Below are 13,636 nucleotides of genomic sequence, written 5' to 3' on the forward strand. Positions count from 1 at the left end.
GGGGTGGGTTATTATGTATCACAATTGGAGCAGTTGCTGAAATATATTATTGTTAAAAATGACTATTGAAGACTTGAAGTATTATACAGGGTTTTTACATACACACCCATAACATTTGCCAAAATTGACAAAAGCACTGAATTGTTCCTCTGAAAACTGGTTTCTGATCCATAATTTTATAGAACGGAGGTGCTGCAGGATGACTACAACAAGACAGAAAAGTGGGAAAATCCAGATATCTCAGCTAAGCTTGCTTGCTGTTCTTATACAGCTCATAATTAGAAGCTTTAGCTTCAGTATGCTCAGCATATGATGCATAAGCTTTGATAATTGACACGTATATGTCAACTCCTTTCAGATATTCCTCTTGATTTAGGAACTGCAGCAAGCAAACATGTGGCTGTTAGAAGAAATTACAAATTTAAGTTAAATTATGCTAGGACATAAGCTTTTAGTGCTGACAAATGCAGAGAGAGCGACCATCAAACACCAGTTGTCACTGCTTGCAGCCTTGCATGTTATTAACAAATAAACTTCTGTTTCATGTTTTTGAACTTAAATTTGCAAGTAATGCTATAGCAAAAGAGGCGAGAGGGTTAAGTTTCAGCCACTTTCAGGCATTCTTATCTGTATTCCTAAACTGTTTATTATATCAAAAACAGAGAACATTAGAGAGTGTACTGTATTTCTAAGTTTGCACCTTGGTAAAACATCCACCATATATGAAAAAACAGAGGCAAACCTATAGTTTAAAAGTTTAAAGGCTTAATAAGAAAATAAAAGAAGCAGTATGAGCACTTAGAAACACAAATCTGTGATTGCAACAGACTAGGTTCAGGATACTTCAGAGGAAAAACACCAAGGAAATGCTAAGATTGAAAGAAGTACTAATATTAGATTTTATCCTAAACATGCAGGATCTAAGTATGTATCATCTATACTAATATATTAAAAGGCATTTCTAAGAACGTCGATGTGCCACGTAGTCACTTTTGTATTGCGCCACGTCACCTTCCCAATATCTCATGCCGCCACATCATCACTCAAACAATCTTAATTATTACGTCACGTCACCCAATAAACCAATATTATTGTATAACACGCCTTATCACCCAAGTAACCAATATTACTCCATATAAAAACATAAAGATAAGGAGATTCGAACCATCAATCTCTTATAAGAAAGATGGCTATTTAACCATCTAAGCCCCTTATCAACTATGTTATTACTACGTAAAATAATTTATAAAGTGCACACCACAAGCTAAGGTTCAATTAAAAAAATATATAAGATACTCAAAGAATAATTCAGTTTTGTTTTGACAATGACAATTTCAGTTTTGAAAATTAAGCCTTTAAAAAAATTATCGATTGCACGTCTACAACAGTAGCAACCTGGGGAAATGCCAAGGCTACTCACTAGTTTCCAATTATAACACGGAATTGTTGATTCAAGACATTGCAACTACCACTACAACTCATACCCACTTCTCTAAATTTTAAATATACTGCAGCAAAGGAAGATAAATGTTTACTTATGGACATGTATTAGCTCGGAGTGGTCAATTAATAATTAAAAAGAAAATTATCATGTACCTCATTGTGATCATGAACTCGGTCTGCAGTATTTGCTATGGCAGAGAATCCTATAGCTGGCAGACCTCTTTGCCTAAAAAAACTAGCATCTGTTGCGCCAAGGAGAATCTCCGGCTTCTCAAGTTTTCCACCTGCATTCTGAATGGCTTCTTTAAAGAGGAACCACCATGGATTTGAACTGTCCGCAACTGTGAGGATTGGCCTACCAAACTTGTCAAGCAAAGGATCCTTCTGAATAAACTGGCAAGCAACAATCAACACAGTCAAAGCAAACACAAATTAGGAATAGAAAACCTCAATTACACACACAAGGGCAGAATAAAAGTTATACTTAGAATTGCTTATGGATACATACAGAGTTACAGATAAAAGTTATCAAGCACCCATCTATGTGAGAAAGTATCAGATACATAGCATTAGAAAGACAAACAGCAAGTTTACATGCATTAAGTAGGCTGCACTAGGAACCAGCACTTATTCACTCCAGATCTTGCTGCCAGTTTTATTTCCTTTTACTGAACCCTCCCCTCCCTCTACTCTTGCTGCATCACATTTTCTTTCAGGCCAATACAAGAAAATCCCAAACTGTTTACTTCGTCAGCTGAGAATTTACAAAATGAGCAAATTAATTATATGGACCAAGTAGTTTTTTGGTTCTTTTGACAGTTTATACATGTAATTTAAGATACACTGAAAAATATATATCCTAGGACTCTGGAGGGTAAATCATATACCTGAGTACCTGACTCAGTCTTTGTTATCAAGTTCAAAATCTAAAACACAACAGAGGAGGAAAAGATTACTACTGAAGCATATGGCTGGTCATCAAAATAAAGGCGGGACATTTAGGAGGTCAATTGATTACCATGGAATTAAAAAAAAATTGATCCTTGAGACAAACAACTCCTACCTCAAATGTCAGCGTGAAGCAGGGACCCACTCCTCAGCAATACGTTTTTCAAGGGATTTTAGGTCAGCTGTTGGTGGAACCCGAATGTCAAAACCTGCTTCAGCTTCAGAAGGTTGCAGGTTCATGACAAAACCCTGACAAACATTAAGAAGTCCCATATTAATGGAGCTGAGACAATAATTAATTGATATGTTATAAAGCTAGATTAAGCAATCATAAAGATTATGTATTTTCAATCCGGGTAACAGGGACCCCACGTGTATCAGTTTCAGAATGAGAAATGATGAATTAAACTGGATAAAAAAGCTCACTTTTATGCCTGCTAAAGCTTTGCCCGAAAAAAAGGTAAGCAACCAGTTCCAAGAACACAACATTAGCTTCTTAGAATCTAGAAACCTTTCTAAAGCTCTGCATAAAGTTAAGACCTTTATACTCAGACATTTGTTTGTAAACAAAATCCACCAAACGACCAATGACTCACAGTTTTAACTTTACATAGTCAATTTTATGGATTAATGAAATTGAAGCCACAAACTTACTGTAGGAGTTTGTGTGCCAGCTTTCAAAAACACCATATTTACTGAAGTCACCTCTCCCTCATCTTTTAAGCCAGCCTTTACCATATCAAATTGTGATGCTCGAAATCTCCGTATACTCTCAATACTCTTCAACAAATTCTCCATTGCAGTATTGTCATACAACTTTGCCCCATGCCCTGGTGCCCCAGTAGCTTTAATTACCAGCCACATTAGTGACCTCTCCGCATAATAAGCCAGATACTTTTCATTTGGTGAAGGCATTCCCTCATCAAGCAAAAAGGCCACATTCATTTTCTCAAACAATTCTGACTCAGCCAACTTCTCAGCCCCATCAAGTCCTCCACTCTCTTCATCTGGCACATATGACAAATAAATAGTACGAGTAGGCTCAAAACCAGAATTCTTTAGCTTCCGAATAGCTTCTAAGTACTGAGTACCCACACATTTCATATCCTGCATGGCTAGGGTACATGGTTATTACATCAACTATCATATCCACATACACACAGACAAATCAATGCATTAATAACAGAACACGCAAGATACCCATAAGATGATAGTGTGCTAGCATCGGTATAAGAATTTCTTCAGACCCGGGAGTGATACAGGGTATACAATTATCTTATAAGAAAACATTACTATCCTCAAGTTTAGAAAACATCATAGTAACTTACAGATAAATGGATAACAGCCATTAGTTCAATGAAATACAGAACTTTTTACATATTACAATTTCATTTTTCACCCTTATTAGAGTCCAAAACCCACTATCTCAATTCTCAAGATTCAACATACAACGCCAATCTATATTCGCTGTAAAACCATTGCCCTTTAGACACAGAATTCAATACTCAACTGTCCTGGGAATGAAGTAGCAAACTAATAACCCCACTATCTAGAAAACGGATACTCCCTCCATCCCATAATAATTGACACACTTATTTTCATCCGTCCCAAAATACTTAACACTTTACTAATTATGGAATGGAACCACTAATAAAAAAGAATTTTCCTATACTCTCTTTCGGACCACAAACCCCAAAACCCAATTAAATCCTGTATTTTCTCTCTCCTCACTACCCCTATATGTGTCCATACTAACGTCTCAAGTATTATGGGACGGAGAAAGTACTGTTTTTTATTAACTTTTCCTTGAATGCTAACCATTTAAATCGAATGTTAACAAGTATTTAATTTCTCAATATACCCTTAATTACTTTAGGTGTCTTCTAATGAATGCATATTATAATTTTAATTACAAATGTGACAATTAATGGACATATCAATAGAACTTGATCAAAAGATACAAAAAGAATATAAATTTAAATAAAAAAATTAAAATATTGATTGGAGTGCTTACCTGAGAACCTCTAGCATAAATATTGCCATCAGAATCAATGTGAGCACTAAAAGGGTGGTGCGCCCATTTGTGGGGTTCAGCCGGAACGACGTCGGTGTGAGAGTTGAGGAGAACTGAGGGCAATTTGGGGTTTTTTCCAGGCCATTTGAGCAAAACTAAAGGCTTATCTTTGACAAATTCAATAGTCTGGGATTCAAGGGCTAAAGATTTAGCTTGAGAAAGGATGAAATCAACAGCTTCATAGTATTTGGGATTTGGATAAGCAGTGTTAATTTGAAGATATTCTTGAAATCTAGAGATAATTGATGAAGATGAGTTTTGGGTCGCTTTGCAAGTGATGAATAGAAGAGAGAGAAAGTAGAGATGGAAGAAGTATTTGATCTTACAGTTAATCGTTTGCATAGTTTCTTTAGAGAAATAGGTTTTTCGCTTAAGCCTTTACTTAATTTGCTTCTTTCAAGTTTATTTGACTTTCTATGACAAAGCATGTACTATTAACCTCCAACTAATTTGGATTCGAATCGGTTGTACTCCAATTAGGATAAATACACTTGTAATAAATGTTGGATTACCTAAATACTTATTAGTACAAGCATTGAAATCGGCAATAATGTGAATTAGAATTTAGAAGCATATAAGTTTGTATGAATGTCAATTAACTTTGTTGGTATGATAGTTGACCTGTAGAGCTAGGTGGCTTATAAGAGGTGTTGGTTCAATAAGATCTTTCATCTTACCTTAAAAAAACATATAAAAAAAAAAAAAAAAAAACTTTGTTGGTATGATATTTGATACATACAGGCATACAGCTTAAAGTCAGTTTAGTTCAAAGTGATGAAAGGCGAAGGGAAAGGGGGATGGGAGAAAGTAAAAGAATACCCAAAATTATCCAGTGTGTTTGGTCATATTCAATTGTTCAGAAAAGGAATCAAGTTCCCTCTTTCCTTTTGCTGTTGTTTGGTACAAAGTGCCAGAAAAACAATTATTAAGATCAAAGATTCAAAGATAAACATTGAACATGCATAACACCCAGAATTACTCAAAGTACAAACCTGAAAAAAGTTCCTAATTGATAAATTATTTGAGCCTTAACAATAGATACAAGTGAAGTTCCAAGAAGTTTAACTGTACTTTATTTTTGTAGCTGCAATAGTGACCGAAATCACTTGAAATCTTCACCTAGAAACGACAAATGTTTCCGCCCCAATTCAATCAGCTCCTGGCAGAATAGTCAAGTGAAAGGTGGGGCCAATCACTAACAACAATTCATCCTAGAAAGTCTCAGCTTATTTCCATAACCGGTCAGCATATGTTGCATAAGCCGGGATGATAGAAGCTTATTTATCTGCTCCTTTGAGATCTGTCAGGTTGCACCAAGTTATAAACAATGGTGTTAGAGAGAAGTTCAGTTTGGTTGCATGGGTGATGAGGATGAAAAGTACAGTTTTCTAACAATGGGCAAAGATACTAATCGTTCTTTTACAACTCAGCTTTGGAAGCATTAGCTTCTGTCTCCTCTGCAAAAGAAGCATAAGCTTTGATTATAGAAGCATATATGTCAACTCCTTTAAGATATTCCCGTTGATTTAGGTGCTGCAGCAAGTAAAAATGCAATTGTTAGAAAGTAAGTATAAACCTAATGTAAATGATACAAGTAGTTTGTAAGAATGCAGAGTAGAAGAGCAACAATTGCTGGCTCCCACAGCACACCGAACAACATTCAGAGGGTTGTATTTCAGTTGAGGACCTGAATTTAAATCTGATACAACTGGATAAAGTTTCTAGTACATCCTATATAGTGCACAAGAATAGAAGTTAAGTTCAAAATTTAATCAGCAAAGTATAAAGAAGACTCCAAAAGTATCAAGTACATAAAACACTCCTAACAAGTACAGAATTACTAGTTACAAGTAGAAAGAAATTTTAACCAAAACTAGCACTTATGAAGTTAACAACTCCACACTAGTAACAGGCTGGATACATAATCTATCTCATATTCTCATAAAAAGGCAACCTTGGTAACATGCAATGTAAATATGTGCTTGATTCCACAAATAAATTTCTATATCAATACTTACAATCAGAAAGAGAGCACATCAAATTTGAAATTGTTTCCACCTGAAAGATAAAACAAATAAGGCAGAAGCTATTATGTACCTCATTGTGGTCATGTAGAAGGAGCGGAGTATTTGCAATAGGAGAGAATCCAATAGCTGGCAGACCTTGTTGCCTAAAGTAACGAGCATCCGTTGTTCCAAAGCTTACCTCCGGCTTTCGAACTATTCCACCAGAATCACGGACAGCTTTTTCTAAAAGAATCCACCAGGGATTTGAATCATCAGCAGCTGTGAGAGCAGGCTTGCCAAATTTGTCAACCACAGGAACCTTCTGCTTGAACTGCACATGCCAAAACCATATCAGTCAAACAGCAAAGGGGATATCAACAAAGTACTAGTGTAGGGGTGTAACTATCACATGTACACACATGCGTCTTCCCAAAAATTCATGATACAGTCTGCACTATAAAATATACACTTGTTAGTATGTGCACCTAAACTTGGGATTTGATATCTAAAGGTTGGATTCATGTACTTTCAGTTCAAGTTCAAATTCTCTGCAGATTAGAGCTCATGCTTAAACAGTCCATGAAAACCTCGGTGATCAATTGATTATAATTTTATTATAATTACAAAATTGAAAATTATAAGTTAAAAAAATAAAATAAAAACTATTTGACTGAAGCCCATAAAGCACATTTCTTACAAGTTTTCAAGCCTTATAGCACATGTAAAAAACTTACAACGTTACAAGGCTTCAACCATAGAAGAAAAAATTCAACATGTGGCCATATGAACAGGAATTTACATAACAGATTCAGATGATAAGAGAGAAGAATAATGCTCTTGCTGGCATTTCTTGTTCATTGATTCTTATCAATTGCAATTTGTGATTAAGCTTTTAACATTCCTGATGCAGTCTATACACTTGAATCCCTTTCCGAGGCAAGTTCTAAACAAGTAGAGCCATAGAGAACCACCACAATTGAAACAGCTACATTAGTACAGCATATACCATCGGATCAAATAATAGCATAAGCATGCATATTAAATGTGAATCACAATGCAAGGCAACAATGGTTATTATTTCATTGTATGAATCAGCAAGAAAATAATCTTGTAAATCAAGCAACTGCTACCTCAAATGTCATGTTGCGTGAAGCAGGAGCCCACTCCTCAGCAATACGCCTTTCAAGTGATTTCTGATCAGCTGTAGGTGGAACCCGAATGTCAATACCTGCTTCAGCTTCAGAAGGTTGTAAATTCATGACAAATCCCTGACAGACAATACCAAAATCACTCAAGAACAATTGTATCTTAGGCAACTGTTATCTAATGATTCTCATCATTAGCATGAGACCCTTTGACACAATAAAGACAGTAAGACACAGACTTACAGTAGGTGTTTGTGTGCCAGCTCTCAAATATACCAAGTTTACCGAAATCACCTCTCCATCAGTTTTCAAGCCAGCTTTTATCATATCAAACTGCGACGCACGAAAACCCCTGATACTCTCAACACTCTTCATCAAGTTCTCCATTGCAGTATTGTCATACAGCTTTGCCCCATGCCCAGTAGCCTTGATAACCAGCCACATTGGTGATCTCTCCCCATTATATGCCAAATACTTCTCATCTGGTGAAGGTATTCCCTCATCCAGCACAAAGGCCACATTCATTTTCTCAAACACGTCAGACTCGGCCAGCTTCTCAGCCCCATCCCGTCCCCCAATCTCTTCATCCGGCACATACGATAGATAAATAGTACGAATTGGCTCGAAACCAGAATTCTTCAACTTCCTAATAGCTTCGAAGTACTGCATTCCTACACTTTTCATATCCTGCTTGCACATTGATCAACATCCATCATAATTTCATAATCACATAAATTTATAAGTAGAAATGATGTACATAAACAACAGGATGCATCTTATAAATCACTTTCAAATTGGAATATTTCCACAATATCATAACACCTTAAAATAGACTTCTTTTTTTTTTCTTCAGAAAATACATTTTTCAACCATATTATAAATCAGACTTTACAATTAAAACATATAAACCCTGATATGACCCAGTTCTTCAAACTACCAAAAAACAGAAAGGTATAAGCTTTCAAATTGCTACTTTGATAATCATAAACTGCAATGATACCCTTTAATCAATTTGCATTCAACACAACTTACCAAAAATAAATAAATAAAAAATAATAAATATTGATGAAAATACTTGCCTGAGTACCTCTGGCATGAATATTTCCATCAGAATCAATGTGAGCACCAAAAGGGTCATGAACCCACTTCTGGAATTCCACTGGAACGACGTCGGTGTGTGAATTGAGGAGAACTGAGGGCAAATTGGGGTTTTTGCCAGGCCATTTGAGCAAAATTAAGGGTTTATTTTTGACAAATACAATAGTCTGAGATTCAAGGGATAAAGAATTAGCTTGAGAAAGGATGAAATCAGCAGCTTCATAGTAATTGGGGTTAGGTTGAGCAGTGTTAATTCGAAGGTATTCTTGGAATCTGGAGATAATTGCAGATGATGGGTCTTGGGTAGTTTTGATAGTGATGAATTGAAGGGAGAGAAAATAAAGAATGAAGATGAATTTGAAGCTTATTACTTTTGGCAATTTCATTTGCATGAAGTTTGTTTCCAGTGCCAACATAATTATTGTGAATTTCTCATTTGAGGAACACGGTTGTAAATTTGTACTTTGATTGGAAAAATAAGGTAATAAAGAAAGCGTATAATAGTGACAGAATGATAGAGTAACAATATTGTCCGAGTAATCACAGACCAACATATTAAGGGGGTATTTGGGTTGTGGAATATAGATATGAGGTATGAGGTATAATGTATGAAATTAGAATGATTAAGGCCTGTTTACTTCACTTTAAAAAAATAATATTCAGTAAAAATAATTTAAGTTCAGCAAAAATAATTTTAGTTTAATAAAAATAAGTTAAGTTCAGTAAAAATAATTTCAGTTCAGTAAAAATCAGTTAATATAAAGAAGAAATATAATAGAGAATCAGTAAAAACAATTTAAATTTAGCAAAAATAATTTCAGTTCAGTAAAATTAATTTAAGTTCAACAAAAATAATTTCAGTTCAGCAAAATTAAGGTAACGTGAACAGGGCTTAAAACCCATATCATACGTATAATTGTCAAAAGTATGAATTTTAAATTCATACATCAAATCCAGGTATTGGGTTTAGAAATCTTGGGGGAGGTGCCTTTGGCTCATTTCATTCCTTAATATCAAATAAAAGGAGTGAATAGTGAGAGATTCCATTCCATAATTGAGTCAAACACATAGTATTAAGTATCAAGTTCCAACCCAATATCACCTTCACCTCATTTCTGATTTCAAACTCATACCAATCTACGAACCAAACGTCCCCTAACGAAATTACCCAATGGGCATACAGTGTGTCCGTGTAGGCAGTCGATGTAGCCAACTACTTCATACACGAGTAAGAATTTGTGTTATTCCAATTATGGGGTGTTTAGTATGTGAGAATGAGAGTTGTGAAAATAAAGAGTGGGAATGGGAATGAGATTGAGAATTGGTGAAAATATGTCAATTACCTTGTTTGGTACTGTAGTAAAATGAAATCGGATAGATAATAAATAACAAATTTAACAAAATACCCTTATTAACATTTCTTCACATCACCCACCTTTTTATTAATGGCAATAGTTAATTTATCCATCTTCCAATTCCCATCCCTTAATGCCACCCCTATTAGGTCATGTGCTACCCACGTGACCTAGAGTAGTCCCAACAATTAACCCTTCTTTTGAGCATTTGCAATGGGAGTACTCCACCCCATTTTTCTTCAAATTGGGAGAATACTCCCATTGTAGGTAATATGCCCAAAGTACTCCATGTTGGAGTATTTGGAAGCATACTCCAAAAACGGAGTAGTATATGGCTAGCTAATTGAAGTCAGGAGGTTGAAATAGTGGGATTAAACAGCCCAAAAAGGTACATTCAAAGTTTGTTCTGCGTTGTGAATTTCAACTTTATACAAACTGAGTATGTCATGCACATTCTTCAGTAAATTTCTCTCAGTCTACTTAATCTGGGTATAAGACCTTTTAAATTTTCCAAGTCCCAATTTTTCTTACTACTATGAATGCCTGTATTTCTCATTCCATCCTAATTTAATAATTTCAAAATGAAATATTGCCATCTTAATTAATTACTATTTGTTTAATTTTTACTCGTATTTTAGGTAATGCTTTCAGGTGAGCTTTGAGAAGCGGCTGTAATTCCTGTTAATTCAATGGGTTGCATTTCATTGCCTACGGGGCTCATGCTTCAGGTTTTTGTCCAATTTTTGACTATTATTGCTTTTGTTTTTGGATGAAAACTTGTTTTTTTTAAAAAATAAAAATAAAATTAAAGTAAAAGTTATGACAGCATATACTGAAACTCTGAATAATTTCCTGATACGATTGCCAAGTAAAATCAAAATCTCACAGTAATATTAGTATGAATGATTTGTATTCTTGCTGAGTAATGAGATATTGATTTTCTGAAACATGGAAAAAAAGTGCAAATTAATTTGGTGTCATAGTTTTCATATACTATGAAATATTGCACTGTACAATATAATTTAGAAATTAAAAATTAAAGTTTGAAATTTATCATCTAAAAATATAATAATCAGTCATTACTTTTAAAAATCATCTAAAAATTTTAAGTTTTGAGGAGAGAGATGGGGATGAAAGTAGAGTTAATATGTTAACTTAGTTAAAGTTAGATTAAACATATGTTATAAAACATAACATATTTTATAACAAAAATTTTCATTAATGCCATTTTAAAAATGATTTATACTCTTGATTTTGAGAATAAGGAAGATTTAATTGTTTGTTAAAGGGGTTGTTTATATTCTTGCTTTTGAGAATAAGGAAGATTTAATTTTTGAAAGAATGGTGTACAATCTTATTTTCATTTTGCTTGTTTGCCTAATAATTGGGCCTATGTATCCTCCTATAATTTTATGATTTCCAGGTACTGGTTAATGTTTTTCAGATAGTACTTGATTATTCATTTTAATATGGTGTTTTTTTTTTTTTTTTTTGAAACAAAAGTACTCCTTACTATGTTAGAGCATGTACAATGGTGGTGATTCATGAATCTCCTTAATTCTTCTCTCTCATTCTCTCCTTTTGACACATCATTTCTCTTTCTTCCACGTCATTTTTCACTATCTCCATCCTCTTCCTCTTCCTCTTTCTTTATTTTTTCCCACAACAAAGGGGATTCATGAATCCCTTCCTTTCTATTTTTATGCCCACCATTTTCTATTAAATTAGATATTTGCAAATTTAATATGACAAATTATTATAATTAGATTAATGACAATTTTAATATATTACAAAAATGTACAATTAATGATAATTTATAATGCATAATTAGTAAATAGAACGATCGTCACACATATAATAAATAGTTAGAAAGGAACATTGCAATACATTATGTAAAAAGATTTTGAAATATGGCAAATTTAGGTCATTTTATAGAGAAAAAAAAAAATATAACCTTTAGTGTTTTTTTTTTTAAAAAAATAAGTTACCGTTTTTTTTTTTTTTTTTATTACCGTTTGAATATTTTTAACCGTTGTAAATGTCAACCAATTACAAATCAACAAATGTTAGCAAAAGCAAGCAACACGTGAGCCCCTGCCAACCCGGCCAGCCAGCAGGAAGCTGCCACGTCGCTCTTGCTTGTCCCCTTCCCCACCTTTTCCAATCCCCTTCCCCAAAGAGGATTTACCATATTCCTCTTCCTAAGAGGACTCCCCATTTCACCTCTACAATGAAGGGGATTCCTCTTAAGAGGAGAGAGAAGGCTAGGAGGAGGGTGAATCCCCTCCATTGCACATGCTCTAAGAGACGGAGTGGATAAATTCAAAAATAAATTTGAAACAAAAGTACTCCTTACTATGTTAGAGACGGAGTGGATAAATTCAAGAATAAAAAAACCACAAGTAAGTTGCAATACTTATGTGCTTTCATAGTTGATTCATGTCCCCTTAATCATCTTCTCATCACTTGTCAAGTTGTCATATATAGTAAGCTATTCTAATATATTAGAGAGTAATAACTAATAAGGGTTTCTTAATAAGTTTAGATTTCACATGTCACTCTCCATTTGGGAGTTTTAATCCATATCATCTACATTCAATTAAAAATATTAAAACATGGTTTTTCCTAGATATGATCTCATGACCTCAAGATTATAAGATCATGATCTCATTGACCCGGACAACGCCCAGCCTAAAACTAGTTTACCTTTTCAAAAATAACAAAAAAAAAAAAAAAACACCATGTTAGTTTCCATGCTAATCGGCATTTATTATGCTGTCTTCCTTTAAAATAAGCAATTAACCACTCCCCTACGGTTTACCCTATATGTATTGATCAAAATCCCCTTTCCTAATCATACTCTTTTAGAAGTTTTAGTCGTGCCTATGCAAGAGAAAACAATGTGATTGGATTAAAAACAAACAAAATTTTGATCACTTTTCTCAAAGTAGTATTGAAATGCAATAGTGTTGCCATTTTAATATACAATGGATAAAATATTACACTTTCCCTCCATCTAACTTGCAAGATGAGATCATTTCCAAATATATAATTACAAGTTACGGTGGGAACATTACTACAACTATTACTAAATAGGATAATGTTGAATATGTTTGAATCTACTTGTCGCTTGGAGGGATCCAATAGGCCATTAGTTATGGTTTGTAACATGTAATTCACATATTATTAGTTAACCAGACTGAATTTAGCTTCCTTTAATTATTTGTGCATTTAATTTGTTACGATCGACTTAAGAGGTTGACTAACTACAAATGGGCATACTGTGTGCATTTTCGTGGAAGCTGATACAAGAAGACAAAAATAAATTAATAAATGAACACAGTATCTAATAGTGGATGGTGCAGGACATTGTATATTATAGTAAGTGTTGAGGATATAAGTCACTACATTACCAAACTTTAGCTTTCTCCTTGTAATCTTTGCTTAATTTTCCATTACTTCACCTGCTTTATTATCATCTTACTGAAAACACAATGGTCCAACTCGGAATCGCCATTGCAGGAGGCTCATTGAAGTTATTGGTTCCGCAGTCGTCAAAGAGATTTG

General features: G+C 34.2%; 1 protein-coding gene and 1 pseudogene across 1 annotated transcript; both read right to left on the bottom strand.

The window, feature by feature from the left end:
- Positions 1-24: 24 nt before the first annotated feature.
- LOC110718688 lies at positions 25-4,897 on the bottom strand (annotated as a pseudogene).
- A 422-nt stretch (positions 4,898-5,319) lies between these two features.
- Positions 5,320-9,214, bottom strand: LOC110718685 (aminoacylase-1-like). Its single transcript, XM_021897570.1, has 5 exons — positions 8,696-9,214; positions 7,860-8,303; positions 7,602-7,739; positions 6,563-6,802; positions 5,320-5,998 (listed from the first exon to the last, which is right to left on the bottom strand). The coding sequence occupies exons 1-5, from the start codon at positions 9,128-9,130 to the stop codon at positions 5,885-5,887; spliced, it is 1,371 nt and encodes a 456-aa protein (XP_021753262.1). The 5' UTR covers positions 9,131-9,214; the 3' UTR covers positions 5,320-5,884.
- Between the last annotated feature and the right edge of the window lie 4,422 nt (positions 9,215-13,636).

This window comes from Chenopodium quinoa, unplaced genomic scaffold, assembly GCF_001683475.1.
Source record: "Chenopodium quinoa cultivar QQ74 unplaced genomic scaffold, ASM168347v1, whole genome shotgun sequence".
NCBI classification, from domain to species: Eukaryota; Viridiplantae; Streptophyta; class Magnoliopsida; order Caryophyllales; family Amaranthaceae; genus Chenopodium; species Chenopodium quinoa.

What these genes read in the sequence shown, in the direction of transcription:
- LOC110718685 (XM_021897570.1), bottom strand. Translation starts at nt 9,130, where the DNA reads ATGTTGGCACTGGAAACAAACTTCATGCAAATGAAATTGCCAAAAGTA. An exon ending in CTGGCACACAAACACCTACT is followed by an intron (nt 7,740 to 7,859) that starts GTAAGTCTGTGT and finishes ATTGTCTGTCAG; the next exon opens with GGATTTGTCATGAATTTACA. An exon ending in TTCTACATGACCACAATGAG is followed by an intron (nt 5,999 to 6,562) that starts GTACATAATAGC and finishes TACTTGCTGCAG; the next exon opens with CACCTAAATCAACGGGAATA.